Source organism: Rana temporaria, chromosome 1 (genome assembly GCF_905171775.1).
Source record: "Rana temporaria chromosome 1, aRanTem1.1, whole genome shotgun sequence".
Taxonomy (NCBI): domain Eukaryota; kingdom Metazoa; phylum Chordata; class Amphibia; order Anura; family Ranidae; genus Rana; species Rana temporaria.
In genome coordinates this window covers 500,780,124-500,807,420 of record NC_053489.1, presented here as the reverse complement: position 1 = coordinate 500,807,420, position 27,297 = coordinate 500,780,124, and the positions used below count along the sequence as shown (strand labels likewise).

At 44.0% G+C, this 27,297-nt stretch overlaps 1 protein-coding gene across 1 annotated transcript in view; it reads right to left on the bottom strand.

Annotated features, from left to right (window-relative positions):
• Positions 1-27,297, bottom strand: part of LOC120918952 (UPF0462 protein C4orf33 homolog) — a 175,638-nt gene that overhangs the window by 90,877 nt on the left and 57,464 nt on the right. The window contains exons 2-4 of the mRNA XM_040330870.1: positions 8,823-8,856; positions 8,426-8,606; positions 3,128-3,188 (exon numbers count right to left, since the gene is read on the bottom strand). Of these exons, the coding sequence (XP_040186804.1) occupies positions 3,128-3,188; positions 8,426-8,606; positions 8,823-8,856 (276 nt within the window). The remainder of the gene's footprint in view (positions 1-3,127; positions 3,189-8,425; positions 8,607-8,822; positions 8,857-27,297) is intronic.

Genomic DNA, 27,297 nt, shown 5'->3' with positions numbered 1-27,297 from the left:
TTAAAATTAAAAAAAAAAGTTGTTTTACATAGTTTGTTTTGTTCAGAGGCATAACTAGAAACTTCAGGGCCCCGGTGCAAGAAACCATGAAGGGCCCCCCTGACCTCTGACCAGGGCTCTTCCCACTGATCCCGAGGGAGTATAACATGTTTGTTATTTTTATAGGAAAATAACCCTTACATACCATGTTTACCTGCAGGTAAGCCTATAATAAGGCTTACCTGTTGTGATGGGAGTCACTTAGGGGCACAGGGTGAATGAGAACCCCAGTCTGATCGGTGCTAGTCAGATTCAATGCTGTATAGATTGTATATATTGTGTGTATATTGTGTGATGGCTGTTGTGTACTATTTTCTGTGATGGGGTGGGGTGTGACTGTATTCTACTGTCTATTGTGGCTGGCTGCCTCAACTATGATGGGATGTGTAAGTGTCTTGCTGTGAGGAAAGAGGGGGGGGGAATTCTCCAGCAGCCCCCCTGCTAAGACTGTTTACTGATGAGAAGTTGGAACACACCTGACCTGTATCACCATTGCCATTGGACAGTTTATCCCGACCTGTTTCCCAAGGGTGAGGGGAGTATTTTGAAGTGAGATATCTGTTAACCACTTGCCGACCGCGCACCGTCGTTATACGTCCATAAGGTGGCTCGGCTGGGCGAGAGCACGTAATATGACGTCCTCCCAGCCGCCACTAGGGGGCGCGCGCGCCCTGCCGGATGCGCGCGCGCCCCCCGCTCGCCCCCGACTCCCGTGCGTGTGCCCGGCGGGCGCGATCGCCGCCGGGCACACGCGATCGCTCGGTACAGAGCGGGGACCGGGAGCTGTGTGTGTAAACACACAGCTCCCGGTCCTGTCAGCAGGGGAAATGCTGATCTTCGGTTCATACAATGTATGAACCGAGGATCAGTGTTTCCCCTAGTGAGGCCACCCCCCCCCCCCACAGTAAGAACACACCCAGGCATACTTAACCCCTTCCCCGCCCCCTAGTGTTAACCCCTTCACTGCCAGTGGCATTTTTATAGTAATCCAATTCATTTTTATAGCACTGATCGCTATAAAAATGCCAATGGTCCCAAAAATGTGTCAAAAGTGTCCGAAGTGTCCGCCATAATGTCGCAGTACCGAAAAAAAAATCGCTGATCGCCGCCATTACTAGTAAAAAAAATATAATAAAAATGACATAAAAATACCCCCTATTTTGTAAACGCTATAACTTTTGCGCAAACCAATCAATAAACGCTTATTGCGATTTTTTTTTACGAAAAATATGTAGAAGAAAACGTATCGGCCTAAACTAAGGAAAAAAAATGTTTTTTTATATATTTTTGGGGGATATTTATTATAGCAAAATGTAAAAAATATTAATTTTTTTCAAAATTGTCGCTCTATTTTTGTTTATAGCGCAAAAACTAAAAACCGCAAAGGTGATCAAATACCACCAAAAGACAGCTCTATTTGTGGGAAAAAAAGGACGCCAATTTTGTTTGGGAGCCACGTCGCACGACCGCGCAATTGTCTGTTAAAGCGACGCAGTCCCGAATCGCAAAAAGTACTCTGGTCTTTGGGCAGCAATATGGTCCGGGGGGTAAGTGGTTAACATGTGCTTGAATAAACTCTCAGTCCTGCTTGACCCTCAAAACAGAGCCTCGTCTCGTATTTGGGGGAGAATTATTCATATGGATTTCTTGTTCAGCTGGTTGGAGTGTTCGGTAGCTGCCTTTGTGTTTGGGAATGGAATGTCCTAAACGACTTTAACCCCTTTCATACTCGGGGTGTCATTACACCTGTAGGTACTGGAAACATCTCCTAAACTTGCACGGTTTAGGAGATATTTGCCATATGCGCTTGCACGCGCACTGAAGAAAGGGCACGATCGTACCGCTTCTACAAGGCCTGTGCCGTGACTGTCGGCCCAGGAGTGACTTCACGTGACTCCAGCCAGTCACAGAGCCAAAGTCCACGCCCCTGGAAGGAAGAGGGTTAAAGATGGACACAACCACCAGTGGGGACATTGCGGGCTTCAGTTGCAGGTAAGTGGCACATATTGGGCTACTATGCAATGCATAGTAGCCCATTATGCTTTACCTTTGCAGTGAAATAAAGAGAAAGGATAACCCATCAGGGTTTACTTCCTCTTTAAGCCTTGTACACACCACTTGTTTTTGACAGCTCAGATCAGTCGCTGTACTAACAATCCCCTGCCAGAACACTCCATTGGTTGAGAGCGCCGTCAGACCTTTTTCAGTCATGAGCCTTCGACAGAAGCCAGGCGACATTCGACCTTTGTGTATTAGGCTTTAGTCCCTGATACTAACGCTAACCCCCAAATCAATTACACTAAATTATACCAAATACCCAGTCATCTGGGCAAAAGCATTGAGCTTCCTAATTCGGCAACCAAACATACCAGCACTTCTATGTCACCACTCAAAGTTGAGTCCTGCCCCTTGGAACTCTATGGATGATGGTGCAGTATAAAAAAAAAAGAACTGACTTCTTACTCTTTGCCCGAGGAAACTTGAACACATATTTTTTATGGGGAATCCAAGTAGTTTTCCACTTGCTTGAGCGAAAGGCAACCTGCTAACATGTTATAGCAAAAGACAGAAAATCAAACAGAAGCCATTTATAGAGGACACATGATCAAGCCATTCAAAGGAGAGTGGTAAAGTTGGGAGCACATAGAGCAGTGTAGGTCGTACTCATAACCACTATCTTGTTCCCTAAAACATCAACATTTACAACGGTTGGCCGCTGAAGACATTGCGGCGTGTCGATAAAGAAGTGTGTATATGTCATTCAGAATCTTTCTCAGTAGCAAGATTTAAAGACTTCACGCTCGCTTGTACATCAGCCAACTAAAACATGTCTTAATCCAAATGCTTCCCTCTTGGCTGAGTTTCACTGACAGTGTAAAATAGAGCTATTTTTTCCCTGACTTACATTGACAAAGGGTCAGGGCTGTCAAAGCTTAACAGTTTCTAGAAACTCTGTACATTTGCAGTAAGTGTTGTACCTGCTCCATTGCTAAATGTCTATGGCGTTCACAGTTCAGTGCTGTCGGCTTTAAGTCATTGTTTTTTGTCGCTTAAAAATGATTTTATACAAAGACGGAAATATACTCACGGACACAGCTCTACTTCCAGATATTGAGTAGTCTGGCTGTTCAGGAAAAAAGATTCAACCACTGTGGAGAAATGGAAAAAAAAAAAGCAATTTTGTGAGGAGAAAAATTAAATGTTATTGGCTAGATAGAAGCTAAGTGATACATAGGAAGATGCCGGAGCTACCACCTTTTTTATTTTTATTTTTTTTTGCTATTGCATAAAGGAGCTATGAAGCCCAGAGATACATAGAGTTGTGTGTGTATATAAAGCCAGTCTCTGCTCGCTGTTCTGGAAAATGTAGTTGATGTAGATATTTTGCTCTTCCAGTAAGCGGCTTCCTGCTCAGGCTCCACATAGTAATGGTGACATCTTAGGTCACTAGAAATATTGACTTTTCCATCTGTCTCTGCCACTGGCTCCCATCAATAATATTTGGGAGGTAAATATGCCCCTTAACCAGGATAAATCTAGTACAAATAATGGCTTTAAAATGATGCATTGAAGCACAGACAAGATTTAAAAACCTGCGGTCAGCCTGCAGACCACAGCTCTGACAGTGCCCATGAATTCATACCAGAAGAACAATTATATGTGGTGACTGGTATTATAGTTCTGTATGGTGTACTTACTGAATGGTTATTACCATAAGGAACATTGTGTATATTCATTTAGACATTCTGTTACAATAAAAAAAAATGTATTTGCTGTATTCACAAATAAAGCCCTGCACACTGTATACAGGCCGTATCTTTCACCCAGTTATATTAAAAACAAAGGTATGGATTATCCAATAAAACTATTTTGTATTAATATTGCTTGCATCTATTTTATTCCATCAAAGGGAACTACAGTGGATTAAACATTTGCAACCTAGTAATTTTAAAAGTAAAATGTTACTAAACCCACAACAGTAAAACCAGTCTGTATGTGCAGTAAAGCACATACCCCTTTTATACCGTGAAAGGGGTTAATCCTCTGCCATGGGCGTCCGCTGAAATTTTTTCAGGGGGGGGCGCTTCGGCACTGGCGATACACAGTCGCATTTAACCCTTTCTTCGACCGCTAGCGGGGGTTAAAAGCGCCCCCCCCCACGTTGAAATATAAAAACATCCCACTGTGCCCCCTGCATCTTTCAATATCTCTTTATCACTGTGTACTCCCTCTCCACAACTGCATCACTGCACCACTTTACATTACACAGCACCCTGCGCCTCTCGACCCCTTACATTACACAGCACCCTGCACCTCTGGACCCCTTACATTACACAGCACCCTGCACCACTGGACCCCTTACATTACACAGCACCCTGCACCTCTGGACCCCTTACATTACACAGCACCCTGCACCACTGGACCCCTTACATTACACAGCACCCTGCACCACTGGACCCCTTACATTACACAGCACCCTGCACCACTGGACCCCTTACATTACACAGCACCCTGCATCCCTCAACCCCTTTACATTACACAGCACCCTGCACCAATTAACATTACACAGCACCCTGCATCCCTGGACCCCTTTACATTACACTGCACCCTGCACTGTGCAGGACATTAATACATGAGTAACCATAACCAGTGCAGGACATTTACCCCCCCCCCACCCCCACCATGCTGCATATTAAAAAAAATCACAGACAGTCATCACAGTTAATAATCTTCAGACTGCATCATTCCGTATGGCATGATGCTATACGGAATGCAGTCTAAAGATTTTTTTAATATGCAGCATGGCGGCGGGGGGGAGGGGGGTAAATGTCCTGCACTGACATTAATACATGAGTTACTATGATCACTGACCAGTGCACCCGGCTCCTGGCATTTTAAGGGTATATATACAAAGAAAAATGTGAAGGTTTTTGTTGCTTAAAGTGCTAGTTGTTTGGCTGTCTCTGGTGGCTTTGCAGCCAAGAAACTAGTATTTTCAGAAGGGAAGTCAGTAAAAGCAGGCTGGCTTTGCAGTGCAGTAATGCAACACACATTGGCACACTTTGCACATATTAATGTTTGCACTGAAATTTTTTTATTTTCCAATAATTTGTATTGAAAATTATTCATATCAAGTTTGCAAAGCAAAAGCACTGACATTTTTTTTAATGGCTCCCCAATGCACTAAAGGGACACACCTGCTGCATGGTTATACACTTTGATTTTTACTATATGAAATTGTGATTGTTATTATTCGATTAGTGAGCCATTTTACAAGTGTGTGTGTGTCACACACACACACACTTGTAAAATGGCTCACTAATCGAATAATAACAATCACAATTTCATATAGTAAAAATCAAAGTGTATAACCATGCAGCAGGTGTGTCCCTTTAGTGCATTGGGGAGCCATTAAAAAAATGTCAGTGCAAACATGTACAAAGTGTGCTAATGTGTGTTGGCATTACTGCACTGTCTGCAAAGCCAGCCTGCTTTTACGGACGTTCCTTCTGAAAATTAGCAAACAATTAGCGCTTTACAGACTGTCTGTGTCTGTGTGTTAGACTTGCCTCAATAGCGCGCGGGCTCCTCGTGGTACAGTTCTCTACGCTCCTCCCAGCCATCAGTATCACCGACGTGATCCCCTCCCGGCGTGAGTGACGTCACGCCACCAGGACGAGCACCAGGCTGGACTGCAAAGTTAGGGGGAGTGAGCGATCATTGGCTGGCCGGAAAACAAGGGGCGGGGAGCAGAAGGTAAACAAACATAGTCACAGACTGACTTGATATGCCGCGGACATGAGAGAGACAGTGACAATCGGCGGCGCTGGTTCGAGAGGCGGCCGCAGCTAAATCTAAATGTGTGTCACAGTGTCTTACTACTGATTCTAGGGGGGGGCAAACGCCCTGCCTTGCCCTATGGAGCGGACGCCCATGTCCTCTGCATTGGGTAAAAAGACTGTTTGATTCTGTCTCATCTGAACCTCAGCTTTTAGTCTATTTTCTTTCCAGGTTGAATGTTCTTTATCCATACAGAATAGAGTGAATCAGGATAATACCACATTATGGCCACTAGATGGAGCCAATTATTTATTGCCTATGACCATGAGCTCCAACCGATAGGAAAAGCACTACAGGTAGGACTAAGGCCTCGTACACACGACCGAGTTTCTCGGCAAAAACCAGCAAGAAACTTGCTGGGAGATATTTTTTTGTCGAGGAAACCGGTCGTGTGTACATTTTCGTTGAGGAAACTGTCGAGAAACTCGACGAGCCAAAAAGAGAGCAAGTTCTCTATTTCCTCGACGGGAATGGAGAAACTTGCCTTGTCGAGTTCCTCGACAGCCTAACAAGGAACTCGACGAGGAAAACGATGTGTTTCGCCCGTCGAGTTCCTCGGTCGTGTGTACGAGGCTTAAGCCTTTGGCAGGCCATGCCATGTGAATACCACTGGATGGACATGGTGAAGTTGCAAAAGGGTTAGTTACTAAACTGACCTCAACCATGGGTCATCATCCCTTTTGGGCTGACAAAAAGGGTAGTATATAGGCATGCTACTGTGCCATGCAAAACCTGTACTGATGTGTACAAATACTGCTGTGGGTACTTTGTTTTGCATGTCTAGCCGTTAGCCGTTAGTGGTACCGTCCGATCCTCTTGTCATCATGTCCTACTTGTAGGTGCCAAGAGATGCAGCTTGATTGTCAGAAAAGCTTGTACCTAAGCTCGTTTGTGAGTAGGACTATTGCTTGTATTCTATTTTTAATAAAACTTTTAAAACTTTTATATCTGATAATGCACTAGGTCGGTGTGCCCTCCTTCTTTTAATTTTAATTGTTTCTTTCTCCCAGTATGTAAAAGACTACTAGGGGTCTAGTTATACACAAAATGCACAGAACTTTCCTCTAAGATTTAACTTTTTTTTCTAAAAGGATTTAATTGAAATTTGTGTGAATCTTATAACTAGACACCTTAAAGTGTTAGTAAACCTAAAAACGTTTTTTACCCTAATGCATTGTTTGCATTAAAGTGGATGTTAACCCTCCATAACACCCAGTGAAGTAAACAGCCTCAGATGATACACAGGGATGAACCAAATCTCTCTACATAAGTTTTACATGTATATCTGCTGTCTTCACATTTATACACTGTTTAGAAAGTTCAGATCATGTTAGGAGATTTTCTCTTCTTATTTGACACAGAGTGTGATGTCTGGGCACACAGCCAAGATAGCTAACATTGCTGATTGGAGGAAAGGAACACACCCCCTCTCATCATAGGCAGAGACTCTGAGGCCCCGTACACACGACAGAGGAACTCGACGTGCTTGGCACGTCGAGTTCCTCGTCGAGTTTTGGGATGAAGCCGCCGAGGAGCTCGGCGGGCCGCCTTCTCCTATAGAACAACGAGGACAACGAGAAAATAGAGAACATGTTCTCTATTTTCTCGTCGAGTTCCTCGGCGGCTCCATCGAGCCAAAACTGTACAGACGACAGAGATTCTCGGCAGAATCCGGGTTTTGACCGAGTTTCTCGGTGAATTCTGCCGAGAAACTCTGTCGTGTGTACGAGGCCTCAGAGGTGTTTTGTAACAGGGCCAGCTCCCTGCTAATCGATTTTAGCAACCTCTCCTGACAGAAATGTCAGGCTGCTTTTATCTGATGTGTCCGAGAATTTGTCAGAAGTTATCAGGCTGATAAGAGAGGAATGGGTCAGAAGAGAGCTACGAGACTTAGCTCTTTGAAGAGAGATAACAAAATACTGCAGATATATGTGTCCAGCTCAAATTTCAAGAATTGGGTAAAGGTAATCCACTTTAAGGTAAAAAAACATTTCAGTCTCCCTGTGCCCCCCCCCCCCCCGTTCCCCTGTGTGAAGGGGAAGAGAGGGGAGAAGAGATCAGCGCTGAGCACGGCTGCATCTATTCTCCCCTCTTTTCCTCTTTACACAGCATTCGAGCAGAAGCAGGAGCCATTGGCTCTTGCTGCTGTCAATCAAATGTAGTGAAGAGGAAGTGGGGGGCGGGCCTAAGTCCTGCTGTGTAAATGTATTGAGCTCCTTAGACACACAGGTCGGGAGCGCACAGACTCTGCTCTCCCCATAGCCAGTGGCTGGCTATGGTAGTCCCAAGAAGAAAAGGAGGAGCCGAGATCGCCACCGGGGACCCGAAAAGAGGAGGATCGGGGCCGTTCTGAGCAAAACCACCTCAAAGAGCAGGTAAGTATAACATTTTTGTTATTTTTAAGACTTTAGTATCACTTTAAGTATGAAGCTACACGACTAAGCAAGAAACACACCTGTATCAATGGCTCTACCTGTGCTGAACTAAAATCACCGTTTATAAAGGACAATCAAAATGTTTAATAGTCTGGATTAATTCTATTCACCTTCATAGTCCCAGAGTCCATTAAAGGGGTTTCCAGGCTCCCCAGGGGGTGCACGAGGGTCATCAAAGAAAGGAGCATTTACTTCCAACAGCAGTCCATCTGGATGTGGCTTAAATGTGATCGTCACTGGGTCATGCAGCACTGGTTTGCTGTCCCATGTTGTAGTTATCTTGTACGTTTGCTGAAAAAAAAAAAAAAAATTGGCATTCAGGAAAAGACTAAATAAAATCACACCATAAGGGTATATTTTTACATATATATATATATATATATATATATATATATATATATATAAAAAAAAAAGCAGAGATATTTATCATACGAAACTCGTGAGAATGGGGGCAAAATCAAATATTTACTAATTTCCCTATGAAAGCAATACTTAAGGGAATCTTACCTGTTCTTCTTTGAAGGTTGAGTCTTCATGGTGCCTTTAAAAAAAAAAAAGCAATTTAGTATATAAAAATATAAAAAAAAATTAGCAGGGTCTTGTTACGATTGTTTTCATTTAACTTTCACCCAAGATTCAGACATTTGATTCCATTGGAAAAGTCTGTGACTCCTGAGTGAACGTACGAATCTTGGGTGAAAACATTATGGTGTACGTTTATTATACCGAGAAGATTTTCTCAGTTCAGTTCTCAGAGCAAAATGATATCCTCTACAGCAGTGGTTCTCAACCTGGGGGTCGGGACCCCCTCGGGGGTCAAATTATGATTTGCCAGGGGTCCCCATATCCTGGGCTGTTCTTTAAGCCCGCACCACTCTCCCTGCCTTTTTGTGGCCGCCCAACTGGGCTGTCCCTGGAGCCCGTGGCCTCCCACTCAGCCTCTTCGCAGCCACCCATTCAGTTCACGGCATGGGTGGGGGGGAAGAGGCTAGAGGTCAGCTGACTAGTGAGGAATGTGAAGTGGGAGGGGCTGGAGGAGACCCTATCCACTCAAGAGCACCTAATCCACTCATCCCACCAAGGAGTAAGAGAAGGAATAAAAATAAAGAATACATGGAAGGGAGAGGAAAAGAGGGGTGGAACAAAGAAAAAGGGAGAGAAAGAACAAGAAAGACAGATAGAGAGAGGGATGGGGAAAAAAACAAGACATTTGGATAGAGAGAGATAAAAGGGAAAGAAAGAAGAACAAAGAGAGTAGTACATCTGAAAATGTACCGTAAGGGGTTTTAATACTGTACAAGTGGAAGGGACTCAGGGAGAGCTAAATGTTTGTGGGTTAGGGGTGCAAATTACTTGTCTTGCCCCTGGCGCTGACAACCCACGATACGAAAATAATTTTACTGTTTGGGGTCCCCACAACTTGGGAAATTTTATCAAGGGGTCACGGCACTAGAAAGGTTGAGAACCACTGCTCTACAGCCTATTTATGAAGCTGAGAACTTCAGTTCTCAGAGGGAGATCAGAGGAGTGTGTGTGTGTGTGTGTGTGTGTGTGTATATGTGTATATATATATATATATATATATATATATATATACACACACACTCACAGTATCTCACAAATGTGAGTACACCCCTCACATTTATGTAAATATTTTATTATATCTTTTCATGTGACAGCACTGAAGAAATTATAGTTTGCTACAATGTAAAGTAGTGACTGTACAGCTTGTATAACAGTGTAAATTTGCTGTCCCCTCAAAATAACTCAACACACAGCAATTAATGTCTAAACTGCTGGCAACAAAAGTGAGTATACCCCTAAGTGAAAATGTCCAAATTGCGTCCAAAGTGTCAATATTTTGCGTGTCCACCATTATTTTCCAGCACTGCCTTAACCCTCTTGTGCATGGAGTTCACCAGAGCTTCACAGGTTGCCACTGGAGTCCTCTTCCACTCCTCCGTGATGACATCGTGGAGCTGGTGAATGTTAGGCCCCGTTCACACTGAGGTGGGGGCAGCAATGCGGTGGTAAAGCACTGATATTTTTAGCTGCACTTTACCGTCATTTTTACTGCGCTATATGGCCACTAGTGGAGCACTTAACCCCCCGCTAGCAGCCGAGAAAGGGTTAAGCACCGTAAAGCAGTATAGCCGTGGTGCCCATTGATTTCAATGGGCAGGAGCGGTGGAGGAGCGGTATACACACAGCTCCTCCACCGATCCAAAGATGCTGCTAGTAGGACTTTTTTTTACCGTCCTGCTAGCGCAGCACTCCAGTGTGACAGCCCTCGGGGCTTTCACACTGGAGAGACAGCAGTGGCTGTTTCGGGTCACTTTGCATGCGCTATTTTTAGTGTTATAGCGCTTGCTAAGCAACCCAGTATAAAAGGGGACTTAGAGACCTTGCACTCCTCCACCTTCCGTTTGAGAATGCCCCACAGATGCTTAATAGAGTTTAGGTCTCAGAGACATGCTTGGCCAGTCCATCACCTTTACCCTCAGCTTCTTAAGCAAGGTAGTGGTCATCTTGGAGGTGTGTTTGGGGTCGTTATCCTGTTGGAATACTACCCTGCAGCCCAGTCTCTGAAGGGAGGGGATCATGCTCTGCTTCAGTATGTCATAGTACTTGTTGGCATTCATGGTTCCCTCAATGAACTGTGGCTACCCAGTGCTGGCAGCACTCATGCAGCCCCCCAGACCATGACACTCCCACCACCGTGCTTGACTTAGGCAAGACACACTTGTCTTTGTACTCCTCACCTGGTTGCCACCACACACACTTGTCTTTGTACTCCTCATCTGGTTGCCGCCACACAGGCTTGACACCATCTGAACCAAATACGTTTATCTTGGTCTCAGACCACAGGACAAGATTCCAGTAATCCATGTCCTTAGTCTGCTTGTCTTTAGGAAACTGTTTACGGTCTTTCTTCTGCATCATCTTTAGAAGAGGCTTCCTTCTGGGATGACAGTAATGCCAATTTGATGCATTGTGTGGTGTATGGTCTGAGCACTGACAGGCTGACCCTCCACCCCTTCAACCTCTGCAGCAATGCTGGCAACGCTCATACGTCTATTTCCCAAAGACATTAATGGCTGTGTTGAGTTATTTTGAGGGGACAGCACATTTTACACTGTTATACAAGCTGTACACTCACTACTTTACATTGTGTCATTTCTTCAATGTTCTCACATGAAAAGATATAATAAAATATTTACAAAAATGTGAGGGGCGTACTCACTTTTGTGAGATACAGTGTGTGTGTGTATATCCACACAGATAGTGTATATATATATATATATATATATATATATATATATATATATATATATACAAATGAAATGACGAAAAGGTACTGTAGGGCTGTAGAACAAGTGTAATGATGTGGAGTATGTGTTGTGCACTATTAGTCTCTCTCGTCAGGTTGAAGAAATGCCTAATGCCGCGTACACACGATCGGGCTTCTGCCCGACCAAATGCACATTGAAATTCTGACGGAATTCCATCGGAGTAAAATAGAACATGTTCTATTTCTAAACTCTGATGGAATTCATTGGAAAAAAGTCCGATGGGGCACACACATGGTCGGAATTTCCGATGGAAAAAGTCTGTTTGACTTTTTTCATCTGAAAAAACAATTGTGTGTACGCGGCATAAGTGCTAGATATAGTCAGAAGGGAAAGGTTCACAATCAGTGATTACCACTAACCACTGATTATGGTGTGGGGTTGGGCTTTGGGATGAATTAGAGCAGAGACTGTGAGCCAGGCCTTCTCGTCCAATATCAGTGCCTGACCTCACAAATGTGCTTCTGGAAGAATGGTCAAACATTCACATAGACACACTCCTAAACCTTGTGGACAGCCTTCCCAGAAGAGTTGAAGCTGGTATAGCTGCAAAGGGCGAGCCAACACAATATCGATCCCTCAGGACTAAGACTGGGATGCCATTAAAGTTCATGTAAAGGCAGGTGTCCCAATACTTTTGACAATATTGTATATGTGTAATACATGTCAGTAAGCTAAGTCTATATGATCCAGTGCAATAGGCTACCGGCCCAAAATTCCTGCCCAGTGCCATACTGAATGGGGTAATCATGTTGTACCTTAGGTCTATCTCGTTTAGAAGATATATTTATACAATGCAAGAAGAGCCCAGAAACATCAGTTGCACAATGTTTCTATTGTTATTACAACCCCATGGGACTCTCAACCTACATGACTAAAAAAAATTAAAGCTTCCAATTTGTGAAAGCTGTAGTATAATGTCACATGCTTCAATCACATTACTTACATGCCGAAAGGCTATTTAGCTGACCCTTAATAGGACATAGTCTAAAGAGACATATTTTGTCTAGGTCAGTGATTCTCAACCTCTGAGCCATGGCCTAGACCAGGGATCCTCAAACTACGGCCCTCCAGCTGTTGCAGAACTACACATCCCATGAGGCATTGGAACACACTGACAATCACAGACATGACTAGGCATGATGGGAATTGTAGTTCCTGAACAACTGGAGGGCCATAGTTTGAAGACCCATGGCCTAGACTTCCCTCATTCCAGGCCTTCAGCTAGCTGCAGCTCTCCTAAACTTCCACAGTTCCTTTCCAGCTCCCATAGTGCCCTACAACCTCCCAAATTGGCCCACGGTGCCCCAAACCCCTTGGTAGCTATCATTGCCCCCAACCTCCTACAGTGCTACCCAGGGCCCTGCAGTTTCCAATACCTACTACAGAGCCCCCAGCCCCCACAGTGCCCCCAACCTCCAACAGTGCTCCATAGCTTCCACAGGGCCCTACAGCTTCCCACAGTGCTCCTGCAAAGCTTCCAGCCTCCTAGAGAGACCACAATCTCCACAGTTGCCCCCAACTCTCTCCCGAAACCTCATCCTCTACAGAGCCACCAAGTCTGTTATAGACCCCAAACTCCCTCCAGTACCCATATCCCCCCACAGTGACATCCACCCTGAGCCTTTTCAATGAGGCTCTGTATCCACAGATGCTAGAGAATGGCCCCTGTTTTGTAAAATAGTATAGTACATAAACAACTTCTTGCCTCTGTTAGAATGCATCTCACAGTGAAGTCCAGGGAAGGACTGAGTACCCAGGCAAACAGCTGGAGGGATCCTTGGGCTTGCACCACAGGCAAGCGGCTGGAGGAGTTTTAAGGCTGGAACCACCTGCAGGTGTAGCTTAAGGCATAGGACCACACCACTTAAAGCCCAGTACCTTGGTAGCAGCCCGTGCAGTACTCTTGGGCTTCAGCTCAGCTGCCTGTATGCCAGGTTTAGCTGTGGAAGTCTAAACTCCTGGCAGCAGATTGCAAACCCAGCCACCTCTGCTTAATCAGGTGTCTTCTCATTATGCTTCTGAGGGAGAGAAGGAGAGAAACTTATGTCGCCTGTGCATTTCCAGGAGTTCAGGGCCTCGTGGGAACCCAACATAAATCTAAAGCCCTGTACACACGGGCCAGAACCGTCATTTCAAGCATGCTCGGGGTTTCACGGCGACAGGTAAGTATACAGACGCTCGGGTTTCTCGGCAGGAAAACACAGCCGAGAATCACGACTAGAAAAAAAGATTAGGTTCTCTATTTTTCTCGTCGAGATTCTGGGCAGTTTTCTTGATGAGAAACCTCAAAGCCTCGTACACACGCACGGTTTACTTGGCAAGAAAGCTCTGCCAGCAGTTTTCTTGCTGGTTCTTGCCGAGAAAACCGTGCGTGTGTACGAGGCTTTAGCCTTGAAATGAGCCCAGTCTTTCTACTCAGCACTTTCTTTCCTTGTCTGGAATATGGTTTACTTAGGAAAATGCCTACTTGTGATGCTGGAACACACCATCCGCTTCTCACACAAAGAAAGTCTTGTAAAAAAAAATATCTGTAATACGTTGTTTCTTCATTTATTAGTCAGATTATATCTTATTTGAAGGTTTGACTGCAATGTGCGATGAGTGAGACAAACCCCCCCCCCCCCCCCCCAGAAAGTAGGTTACCCAGTTCATGTTGCTGGAGGTACACGCCTGTTGACTATCGCTCTGTGATGTGCTCTATGTGTGCTGTGTGTACATTAGATCTCAGTGAAATTTCTTATTTTAGTTCAGCTGCAGTTTGCTGAAATGCATTACTAGCTCACTGATTGGTTTCTCTTCCTGCCTGAAAAGACTCCGTTATCCAGTAGTGTAAACCATAGCAAGCAATCAGACTTCATCATTTAACTTGACTTTTGTCGTTTTTCTCATTTGACTGCAGCAAATTGAACCTTACTTGGTTGCTATGGTTTGATATATTTTGAACATTGGCTTTGCATTGTGCAAGGGCCTGTTAAGTGTTAAAGTGACACCTTATTCCATAAAAAAAATAATCCATATGTACCCACTACTTAATGGCCCTGTAATCTATTTTTTTTAAGAACATTGGTACTTATGGCTCATTTACATTTGTGGTGCCCGATTTGTGGTGGTACATTGTCCAGAGGGCATTTGACAGGTGGTGTGGGGTTGTTATGTTACCTCATCACTGCCTATTTTAACTCCAATAAATCTGTATACATTGCACACGGTCACGGTGCAACCTCATTAAAGAGGAGCTCCAGGCTGCAGACTTAAGATTAGGATACTTACCGGTCCAGGAATCCAGCGGTGTCTTCACCCCAGCCCCTTTTTTAATCAGCTATAGGGTGCTGCCGCCGCCATCTCCACTAAGGAAAACCAGCAGTGAAGCCTTGCGGCTTCACAGCCAGTTCCCTATTGCGCACGCACAAAGTGCGCTGCACTCTGTTAATGAGCCAGCTGCAGGGGAAGGAGGAGGGGGAACGAACTTCCAGCTGAGTTCACTGCGGCAAACTCAGCCGGAAGTGGGAGCAGATACCTCTCAAAACCAGGTACCCGCTTCCCCCAAAAGGTGCCAAATTTGGCGGGGGGGGAGGGGGCAGACAAGCGGAGCTTCCCCTTTTGGGTGGAGCTCCGCTTTAAGGTGAATGGGTCACGTTCGGAGGATGCTACTATGTCGGACTAAGACAGACGCTATAACTTTTGCGCAAACCAATAAATGCTTATTGCGATTTTTTTTTTTACCAAAAATATGTAGAAGAATACGTATGATCCTAAACTGAGGAAAAAAAAAGGTTTTTTATATATTTTTTTTAGGGGATATTTTTTTATAGCAAAAAATATTGAATTTTTTCCAAAATTGTTGCTCTATTTTTGTTTATAGCGCACAAACTAAAAACCGCAGAGGTGATCAAACACCACCAAAAGAAAGCTATATTTGTGGGGAAAAAAGCACATCAATTTTGTGTGGGAGCCACGTCGCACGGCCGCGCAATTGTCAGTTAAAGCGACGCAGTGCCGAATCGCAAAATGTGGCCTGGTCTTTGGCCAGTCAAATGGTCCGGGGCTTAAGTGGTTAAATTAACTGTATAAAAGAAAATTGACCTCTCAATAAAATTGTGCATGCATGTAGGAATGCTGTAAGGACATTGGAGTCTGTGGCCTCGTACACATGACCGTTTTCCTTGACAAAATCCATCAAGAAACTTGGTGGCAGAGCTTTTTTGTCGAGGAAAACAGTTGTGTGTATGTTTTTGGTCGAGAAAACTGACGTGGATCTCGAGTTCTCTTTTTTTTCGTCCGGAGTCTCAATTTCCTCGTCGGGCTGGTTTACGACGAGAAACACGTTCGTGTGTATGCTTAGAAACCCGCGCATGCTCAGAATAAAGTAATGGATGGGAGCGCACCTTCGGTAAAAGTAGCGTTTGTAATGGAGATAGCACATTTGTCACAGACTGAAAAGCGCGAATCGTCTCACCAAACTTTTACTTAACACGCAGTAACATGAGATTAGCAAAAGCAGCCCCAAGGGTGGCGCCAGTGGAATCAAACTTCCCCTTTATAGTGCGTCGTACGTGTTGTACGTCACCGCGTTTGAGAACAACGAGATTTTGTCTTGACAGTGTGTACGCAAGGAAAGCTTGTCAAGATTCTCGACAAGCCTGACAAGAACCTTGTAGTGGAAAACGATGTTTCATTTACGACGAGATTCCCGGCCGTGTGTACGAGGCTTTAGTGTCTTTGTGGCAAGGATTGATGTCATCTGTTTGCGTCCTTTATAAAGAGCTGCGAAATATATCAAAGCTCTCTAAATGAATACATAAAATAAAAGGAAATGAAATCCATCAGTCTGTGCCCTTCACTAATTTTGCCCTTCACTAAATCTACAATTTATGAAGGACTCTGGCTGAACATTTTAAATGAGCCTATTGCTGAGCGCCGCCATTTAGCCTCCTATCTACGTTTAAAGATAGATACTCCCTCGGAGTTGTCAAATTACACGCGATTTACCGTAAAGTCTAGATGGGAGAGTCTTCAAACTGTAAAATCCATTTCTTAAAGGGCCATAATTACTCAGCATGTGAAATGAGCTAGTTCTCAGCTTTAAATGTTTATTTCATGAAACTTTAATAAACTATCATAAAACCCAGGCTTGCCAGTTATTAAATGTAAACTATTCACGGCTGCAGATTAAAATGCCAGAGCTGGAAATCAGCCCTGTGGTAGTTGTCAATGGCTCATGTTTGTTTTCCTCAGAAATGTATCAGGTTGGTACATTTTGAGAAAAATGGCTGATGATAAAAAAAAAATATATCCAGGCTTCTTTATTAAAAAAAAAAAGAAGCCAATAGCCTGGTTGACTTGACAGTTCTGTGACATATACAAGTGATTTCTGTACTACTTCAGAAATTGCATTAATATGCAGCTGTTATAGGAAGTAATTTTTAAAATGCAAAAAAAAATAAAAGAAGAAGCCTTGCTTTTGATGATCTGCTTCCCCCATCTAGTGGCAGCGAGTGGTATTACCTGTCATTAATGGAAAATACACTAATGCTTGTACATAAAGCTGTCTACATCCTTCTTCAACATTATGAAGGAAAGGAAACAAAATGGAAATCACTTGTACTAAGAAGATTTGCATGTGAAAGGTACATGGGCACGTTTACGGAAAAGTGTTTAGTTAAACATTGCTGCGCCCTTTTTTTTCTGTGTTTTCTGTTCATTTTTTATTGTATCCGTCAGTATTCTGCCACAAGCGCTTGTTGGGAGATCACATTATCAGAAAGACGTTGCCAGGCAGCATCTTAGCGAAGCAACTTGTATGCTGTGAAGTGGAACAGTGCAAGTTAGCAAATGCTAAACATCAAGGTCTGTGTTGCAGAATTAAATACAATCCCACATTATACAATGACGCAGGCAAGTTTTTTTTTTTTCTCATTAAATGTCTTTTTCCCTTTTTTTTAAATCCTTCTGCAGCGACAACCCCCCCCCCCTCCCCCCCTGAAGGAAACGCTTATTTTGGGTTCTCTATTCTGCACCTCAACTCCAAGAACAACCTCATTCCCTCTGGCACACCCGGTTGAATAAAATCACTGCAAACACAAATAATAACACAAGAGAAATACCTTTCGCCTGGCTGTGGGGTATTGCCAAAAAAAATAAGCACACACATGTTTAGTGGTAAATATGCTTAAAGAGGAGTTCCACCTAAAAATGGAACTTCCTCTTAACCCACTCCTCGCCCCCTTACATGCCACATTTGGCATGTAATTTTTTGGGGGGGGGGGAGTGGGGGCTTCAGGAGAAGGGGACTTCCTGTCCCACTTCCTCCTTCCGCCGAGGGGCTGGAAAGGCGATTAGCTTAATCGCCTTTTCACAGCCCCTCCCTGTAGGCGAGCGCCTGTCCAATCGGACGGCGCCGCGCCGCTCGCGCATGCGCACTGCCGCTCGCGCATGCGCAGTGGGTGCCCGGCCGTGAAGCCGAAAGCTGTCACTGCCGGGTGCCCACACTAGGAATGAAGACGCCGAGGAGCGGAGCCCCGGCCGGCGCGTCGCTGGAGCCGTGGAGCAGGTAAGTGTCAGTTTATTAAAAGCCAGCAGCTACACTTTTTGTAGCTGCTTATATTTAGAATTACGATTGCCCTGGGGTGGTAATCAAACACCCCTTAGTATAGTATAGTATTTTTGTAGCTGCTGACTTTTAATAAACTTAAAAAAAGGTGGAAAACCCCTTTAATCTATTGATATGGATTAGTAACAGTTTAAACAGAATTTTACACAGCAAACAAATTAGAACACAGGCTGCTAAACAGGGTAAAGAAAAAAAAAAACGACACCCAAGTAGAAAAGAAAGAAATCTGATCTGATATTTTATATCATTAGCCAGACTAAATGTATCAATCAGTTAGCAATGGACAGTGTATAATAATTATATAATAATTTGTCCAGAATGAAAGCTCTATACTGTAACGGAAAGGGGTAGAATACCCCTTTAATTAGCAAGCGGGCTAGAGCCATAGGCGTGCACAGGGGGTGTGCACACCCTAAACACTATGGCCCGGATTCACAAAACACTTACGCAGACGTATCTCGAGAGTAACTATGCGCCGTCGTATCTGTGCGCCGTGCCCACAATCTGAGATACGCCTAAAAATAGGCTTCCTACGACCGACGTAACTTGCCTACGCCGTCGTATCGTGGGCGCATATTTACGCTGGGCGCTTTTTCCGCTCCTATTGATTTTCTATGCACATATGCAAATGAGGGAGGTACGCCGATTCACGAACATAGTTGCGCCCGGCGCATAATATACGTGGTTTGCGTAAGTCGTACGTCCGGCGTAAAGTTATTCCCCATATAGGAGGCGCAACTCATGCAAAGGTATGGACCAGGGAACACAAACCGTCGTATCTTTTGTCGTTTACGTAGTACGTGAATATGGCTAGGCGTAGGTTACGTTCATGTCGTAGGCAGTGATTCGACGTATCTTAGGCAGTTGTTTCGACGTGATTCTGAGCATGCGCACTGGGATGCGGCCAAGGGACGGCGCATGCGCCGTTCATTTTAAGTACTTCTATGGCGCTTGGCCCATCATTTGCATGGGGTCACGCCTCATTAGCATGGCTCACGCCCACTTCCACCTACGCTGGCTTACGCCGAGGAAACCCAGCGTATCTTTAAGAGCGAGTGGGAGCAAGTGATTTGTGAATCCAGTGCTTGCCTCTGTGCGCTGCGTCGGCGTAGCGTATATTAGATACGCTACGCCCGCATAAATATGCGCCAATGTATGTGAATCCGGGCCTATGTGTGGTGCTGATTCCCCCTACTGCCTGGGCTCCCCCCCCTCCCCATCAACCCAGTGGTACTGGCTTCCATAGGTGTGCACAGCCTATTGCATTAGGGTGTGCACCCCAAAGCTCCAACACATATGCGTTTGACATATTAACCAGCCTCTTCCCCACTCTCCATCCTGAAACAATGGGAGAAAGGCGGGAGCAAGGAAGCACACAGGGGGACCCGGGAAGCAGAAAGAAGAGAAACAGAGACAGAAGGGGTGGTATATATTGGTACTGATCCCCTGTATTTTCCTCCTGTGGAAGCTGTATGTGGATGAGAGGGAGAGGAGGAGAAGCCTGCTTTCAGCTGCTGCAGGAGGAAAATACAGATCTGTTCCACTAAATTACACCCACGCCGCTTTTCCTGTCCAGGTTCTGAGGGTCAGCAAGGAAGGATTGTGGTTCAATGGCGAGCAGGTGACAGGTTGCCAACCCCAGGATTAGGGTGTGCCCAGGCACAGCTGGCACACCACTTGCGCACGCCTATGCTGGCTTCCCTCTTCTCTTTTTCCCCCGGCTGCTGCAGAGATGTTTCAGGATGGACAGCGGGGGATGGGGCTAGTCAATTTGTCATTCCTTTTCTGATTGAACACAGCGAACCAGTGTTAATTGTGACATCAAATTTCGGTTTAGTTTTAGTTATAGTCTTTTGACTAAAATGCAATTTTAGTCATATTTTAGTCATCTGAATTGTTTTAGTTTTAGTCGCATTTTAGTCGACTAAAATCTCCAGCACATTTCTAAAGCGTTTAGTTAAATTGTAATGCATTATTTAACCACTTGCCGACCGGCCGCACGCCGATTTACGTTGGCAGAATGGCGGTGGCAGGCAAACGGGCGTACCTGTACGTCCCTTTGAATTTGCCGCCTAGAGGGAGCGCACCCGCCGCGGTCCCACGGAATCGATGTTCGCCGGTTGCCCGCGATCATAACACGGAGAGGCAGAATGGGGAGATGCCTGTGTAAACAAGGCCTTTCCCTGTGCTGCCTAGCAACATGACAGGGATCTACTGCTCACCATCATCGGGAGCAGTGATCTCTGTCATTTTGTAGTGAGACCATCCCCCCTACAGTTAGAACACATCCCTAGGACACACTTAACCCCTTGATCGCCCCCCTAGTGTTTAACCCCTTCTCTGCTAGTGTCAAAAGTGTCCGATGTGTCCGCCATAATTTTGCAGTCCCAAAAAAAAGCAGATTGCTGCCATTACTAGTAAAAAAATAATAATAATAATGAAAATGTGATAAATTTATCCCCTATTTTGTAGACGCTATAACTTTTGCGCAAACCAATCAATATACAATTATTGCAAATTTTTTAATTTTTTTACCAAAAATATGTAGCAGAATACATATCGGCCTAAACTGAGAAAGATTTTTTTTGTTTTAATATATAATTTTTTTTGGAGGATATTTATTATAGCAAAAAGTAAAAAATATAGCTTTTTTTCAAAATTGTCGCATTTTTTTTGTTTATAGCACAAAAAATAAAAACCGCAGAGGTGATCAAATACCACCAAAAGAAAACTCCATTTGCTGGAAAAAAAGGACGTAAATTTTGTTTGAGTGCAACGTCGCACGACCACGCAATTGTCAGTTAAATTGATGCAGTGCCGAATCGAAAAAAGTGCTTTGGTCAGGAAGGGGGTACATTTTTCCGGGCTGAAGTGGTTAAAGTGATACAACAAATATAAAAAAAAGTATGGGAAATTTTTTTTCTCTTCAATTATACTTACAAAGGTGGATGCTGCGTCTGTCCCCCAGCACCTTGTTTTTTTATATATATATATATATATATATTTTTGTGGATATTTATTATAGCAAAAAGTTAAAAATATATATTTTTTTTTCAAAATTATTGCTCTTTTTTTGTTTATAGCGCAAAAAATTAAAAGCGCAGAGGTGATCAAATACCACCAAAAGAAAGCTCTATTTGTGGAGAAAAAAATAATGTAAATTTTGTTTGGGTAGAACGTTGCACGACCGCGCAATTGTCAGCTAAAGCGACACAGTACAGAATCACAAAAAAGGCTCTGGTCAGGAAGGGGGTAAATCCTTCCGTGGCTGAAATGGTTAACCCTTTCATGCCTAAGCCTATTTCTGACGTTTGTTGCTTACAAGTTAAAATCCATATTTTTGGCTCGAAAATTACTTAGAACCCATCAACATTATATATATTTTTAGCAGAGAATCTGGAGAACAAAATGGCTATCGTTGCAATATTTTATGTCACGCTGTATTCGCGCAACGGTTTTTCAAATGCATTTTTTTGGGGGGAAAAATACACTTTCATGATTTAAAAAAAAACGAAACAGTAAAGTTAGCCCAATTTTTTTGTATAATGTGAAAGATGATGTTACGCCGAGTAAATAGATGCCTAACATGTCACGCTTTGAAGTTGCGCACACTCGTGGTACCAAAAAATCGCCACAGGCGGCGTTTTAAAAAAAATTAACGGTTACCAGATTAGAGCTACAGAGGAGGCCTTTTGCTAGAATTATTGCTCCCACTCTGACAATCGCTGTGATACCTCACATGTGTGATTTTAACACCGTTTACATATGCGGGCGCAACATACGTGTATGTTCTTTGTAACGTCTTTATAAATAAAACCAGGTTTCATAAACAAACAAAATATTGCTTTTTGACAAGCAGAAGTATAACTTTAAAATATATAAAAAAAAAAAAAAAAAAACGTAAACTTTATTGGCTGTAATGCCATTGCATATATTACCTGAATATATTACCAACATTAAATATTAAGAAAAAAATAAGAAAAGCCGTTTTTTTCTTTTAGCAGCTTAGTAGACGCCCCCTATATATTCTTATGTGGTAGCGCAGTGTTAAGTTTGACGTCAAATTTCTATTTAGTTTTAGTTATAGTCTTTTGACTAAAATGCCATTTTAGTTGTATTTTAGTCATCTCAATTGTTTACCTGTAGTCGTATTTTAGTAGACTAAAATAGTATTAATTTAGTCGACAAAAATATTTTAGTGAACAAAATTAACACTGCAGTGAACACACTCACTCACTGACTCCATTCATAACTGAAACATAGTAAACTGTGTATATCATGTTTCAGTTTGTGAATGAAAACAAAGCCACTCAGCACAGAGCACTTGTTCAGTCATTCACTATCCAGTGCAGCTGAGGCTGTAGAGAAAGGCATGTGTGTTTAAGCTTTCACACAGACAGAATTCTCACCGCTCCAGGTGAGCCTCGTGATGATCAGGGGTTGTTGAACCACCAGGGTGCTGGCAATGCGGTAATGGCAAAAAACAAAAGAACAAAAGCTGGACAGCCGCACTCCAAAATTTTCTTTAAAAGAGATGTCTTTATTTTCAACTGTGCATACAGTCACTGCAAGCCCACAAAAATCAGTATGGCCAACGTTTCGCACTGGCGTCAGTGCTAAGCCATGACTAAGCACTGACGCCAGTGCGAAACGTTGGCCATACTGATTTTTGTGGGCTTGCAGTGACTGTATGCACAGTTGAAAATAAAGACATCTCTTTTAAAGAAAATTTTGGAGTGCGGCTGTCCAGCTTTTGTTCTTTTGTTTTTTGTGTTTAAGCTTTGGGGTGCATAACCTAATGCAATAGGCTGCGCACTTCTATAGCTAGAGCTTTAGGGCAGCTACGATTAGAGGCAGTCTTTAGTCCTAAGTCTTCACCGGCTAATCGTTGGAGCTCGTTGGCGTGCATTGCGTTCGTCAATAAAGTCTGCAGGCAGTATTAGGACTATGGGATAGCAGGTTAAATAATTGCCTATAGCTTAGTCTATAGCAGCAGTAGCAACTAATGAGCACAAGGCCCTCTTACCAGACCCAGTGGCACAATAGTGATGATCCCTCTGGCTGGACGTTCACTCACTCTGGGCTGCCCTGAGTGGCTCCGGTCTGTAATGCAGTACCTGTGTATCCCCGCTAGTGGCTCAGTCTCTCCCTATCCACAGGTCACTGCTCTGCAGGGACTGATACAACGAGAGATGTATACTGGAAACAGCTCTGGCCTTCAGCTTCCCTTGGCAGTACAGCTTACCTCTGAACCTTCGTGTATTCCGCGGGACCGTCCAACAATTTGAAGTAAGTCCCGGTGTCCCTGTGGATCTGGGCTGAAGTCCAGCCCTGGGCTCCACTCAGTAGTGGTATCCTCAATGGGTGCAATGTGTGTTCTCACACGCAGCACCTATTTAGGATTCCTGGGAGAAGATCTGGCCGCATTCTCTGCTCCCCCTCTCCTCAATGCAGTCACCAGTCAACTGATGACATAATTTGCAGGCCTCTCAGTTCCACCACGGTCTTCGGGTCCTGATCCTGCCTCTTAGCGGCGCCTATGTCAGCTCTCTGCAGCTCCAATTCCGTGTGCCAGTGGCCCAATCCCATGTGCCAGTAGCCACGATGCCTGCTCTCAGCAAAAGTAACACATACAGATCCATGTTCCTCTGTCAGGAGCGATCGCGGGTGCTCGGTGGACGTTGCGGCCACCGGGCATGAACACCGGCTTATCAGTGACACGGCGCACGCGTGCCCCCTATACCGGCGGGAAGCGGAGGATGTCATATGACGCCCACCCAGGATGGGAGATCCCATCTGCGGACGTCATATGACAATTCGCTGGGAAGGAAGTGGTTAAAGTGATACTAAAGGCTATTTTTTTTTTTTACAATAGAAAGAGGTTGTATTAACCTGCTCAGTGCAACAATATTGCACAGAGTGATCACTTACCTGCTCTGCCAGCACTGTCCACCCCTTCTTCCTCTGAGTGTCTGCTTAGCAAGCTGGCTGCTAAGGGGGCCCTCTTGCTGTGTGTATCTGTAGACACTGAGGGGCAGATCCACAAAGATCTGCCCCGGCGCAGCGTATCTGAGATACGCTACGCCGCCGTAACTTACTTTTGTTTGCTTCGAATCCAGAAAGAATTTGCGCCGTAAGTTACGGCGGCGTAGTCTATCTCTCGCGGCGTAATGGCGCGAAATTCAAATCGGCGAGTAGGGGGCGTGTTTCATTTAAATGAAGCGCGTCCCCGCGCTGAACGAACTGCGCATGCGCCGTCCCTAAATTTCCCACCGTACATTGCGCTAAATGACGTCGCAAGGACGTCATTGTTTTGACATGGACGTAAATTACATCCATCCCAATTCACGGACGACTTTTGCAAACGAAAATTTTTTTTTAAAATTATACGCGGGAACGACGGCCATACTTAACATTGCGTACGCCACCAAATAGCAGCTTTAACTATACGCCGAAAAAAGCCGACTAGAGACGACGTAAAAGAATTCGACGGGCGCTCGTACGTTCGTGGATCGTCGGAAATAGCTAATTTGCATACTCGACGCGGAAAACGACGGGAACGCCATCCAGCGGACGCCGAAGTATTGCATCTAAGATCCGAAGACGTACGCCTGTCGGATCTAGCCCAGATGCCGTCGTATCTTGTTTTGAGGATTCAAAACAAAGATACGACGTGGGAAATTTGAAAGTACGCCGGCGTATCAGTAGATACGCCGGCGTACTCGCTTTGTGGATCTGCCCCACAGTGCCTGCAAACAATGGTCCCCCTCTCCCAACTTCAGCAGTTGCCTTTGGCTCCTTCTGTTCTCAGTCTCGGTGCTGCAGCCTAGGACAGTGCTGGATTGTTGAGAGGAGTCAGGTAAGTGTTTAGGGATGAAGGAGGAATAGTTAGTGGAGTGTTTTCACCTTAATGCAGAGAGTGTAAGTAAGAAAGTAATTCTGCTATCCCCTTTTGCTGTATGTGTGGTATACAAATTGATGTTTTCATCATTTTTTTTTTTTTATATACACATATTTGGAGGAAAATATAACCAGTACTTCCAAAACATAAATTATATGAGATATAAAAATATCTGTATCGTTTGGGGCTGTAAGTGTCACCTGGGGCCAATGACTGTAATGTGGACCTGCTAGCACTGAGAAGTTTATATCCTTTTATATTGTTTTATAAATTGACTTGATTAGGCATTTAATGCTCTTTACTAGATACATTTCACCCTGATTGTGTATGATTAATTTGTCTGTGCAGGAAAGAAAAAGCTTCCGTGACATATGATGTAAGCAGCGAATGACTCTCCGGAGACCAGCTGATAAGCTCTGTAAGAATAAACTCTTGTTATAACATGGCAAGTCAGGTATGATTGCTCTTCTGGCCTTTCATTTAACCACTATAATAAGCCTGAATCTATGACTGTCAGACAACAGCTTTAAGGTCTTATGGTACCTATACACATCTGTAGACCATTGCATGATGTGAATACGTTCAGTGCAATAAAGCAATACAACAGAAAATATATGGAATTCAAATGTGAACAAAGGATAACCTTGGAGGACAGGGATAGAAAATGTTTATGTCTTTTAAAAAAAATATAGTGGAATTCTTTTATGTGTAGAAAGCTTTTTTAAATGCTTTTAGAATCAAGCATTGCATCCATGCATGAGATTAAAACGGTGCACTCGTTAAATGCCTGGAACTAATAGATTGTATCATTTTACAAAAGTAGCAAAACATATATTGCTTTCCAAAGTTCCCCTACCCCATTGTCTACACTTGGCATTGTATTTCCTATAATAAATGCTTCCCATTCACTCTTTAGATACCAGCATTTCCAATAATAGTCTTTTATAGAACGGCAATGAAATGAATTACAGCACTGGTGTGGGCCAAAGTTTCACCGTTTCTTATATAGTTTCATATCTGTAGTAGGGAATCAGCACTATACCCGGAATATTTCATCAGAGGATTGCCACACACAAGAATGCAAATCTTCAGGTGTGAAGTGCAGGGCAAAGACATGACTTACCCCATAGCCAAGATTTTAAATGTATTCCCCTGGAACTGGCTGTGACTGGAGTGCTCGTGAGAAAAAGACCTGGGGTGCTGGGGTTGAGAAGTTAATGTAAAAAACTGGTTGTGATGCTTAATGCTGAACATCCTAGGAGTTGATTTACTAAAGGCAAATAGGCTGCAAACTTTGCAAGGGAAGTTTCCTAGAGCTTAGTGAACATGGGAAAATTCCACAATACCCAACCACATGCAGGAAAAAAAAATTTGCTTGCACATGATTGGATGATGGAAGTCAGCAGAGCTTTACCTCACTCACTAAGGTCTGAGGAAAATTCCCTTGTAAAGTCCAACTTGTCTGCCAAAGTGAACAACCTATTTGCCATTAGTAAAATAACCCCTGTACTACTATAGACATAGGGCCAGATTCTCTTAGAATCCGTGGCGGCATATCGTAAGCCATTTACACCACGCCGCCGCAATTTACTGGAGCAAGTGCCATATTCTCAGAGCACTTACTCCGTAATTTGCGGCGGCGTAGTGTAAATGGCCCGACGTAAGGCAGCGTAATTCAAAGGGGGCGGCTTGTATTTAAATTAAGCGCGCCCCTGCGCCGATCGAACTGCGCATGCGCCGGCCGTAAAAATAGCCCAGTGTGCATGCTCAGCTCACGACGGAAAACGTCAATGAAGCCGACGTGAGCGTCATTTACGTAAAGCCCTATTCGCGAACGACTTAGTAAAACGACATAAACGATGGAAAAAGACGACGCTGTCCAAACGCCATTCTTAACATGGCATACGACGGACCTTCGTAAACTTACCCCTCATATAGCAGAGGTAAGTTTACTCTTACGGAAACGACGACGAGGCGGTGCAAAAACGTTCCGGAATCGGCGTATCAGGCTCATTTGCATAGTCAAATGAGAAATCTTCGTAGACGCCATCTAGCGGCCAGCGTGGAATTACATCTAAGATCCGACGGTGTAAGTGACTTACGCCAGTCGGATCTACG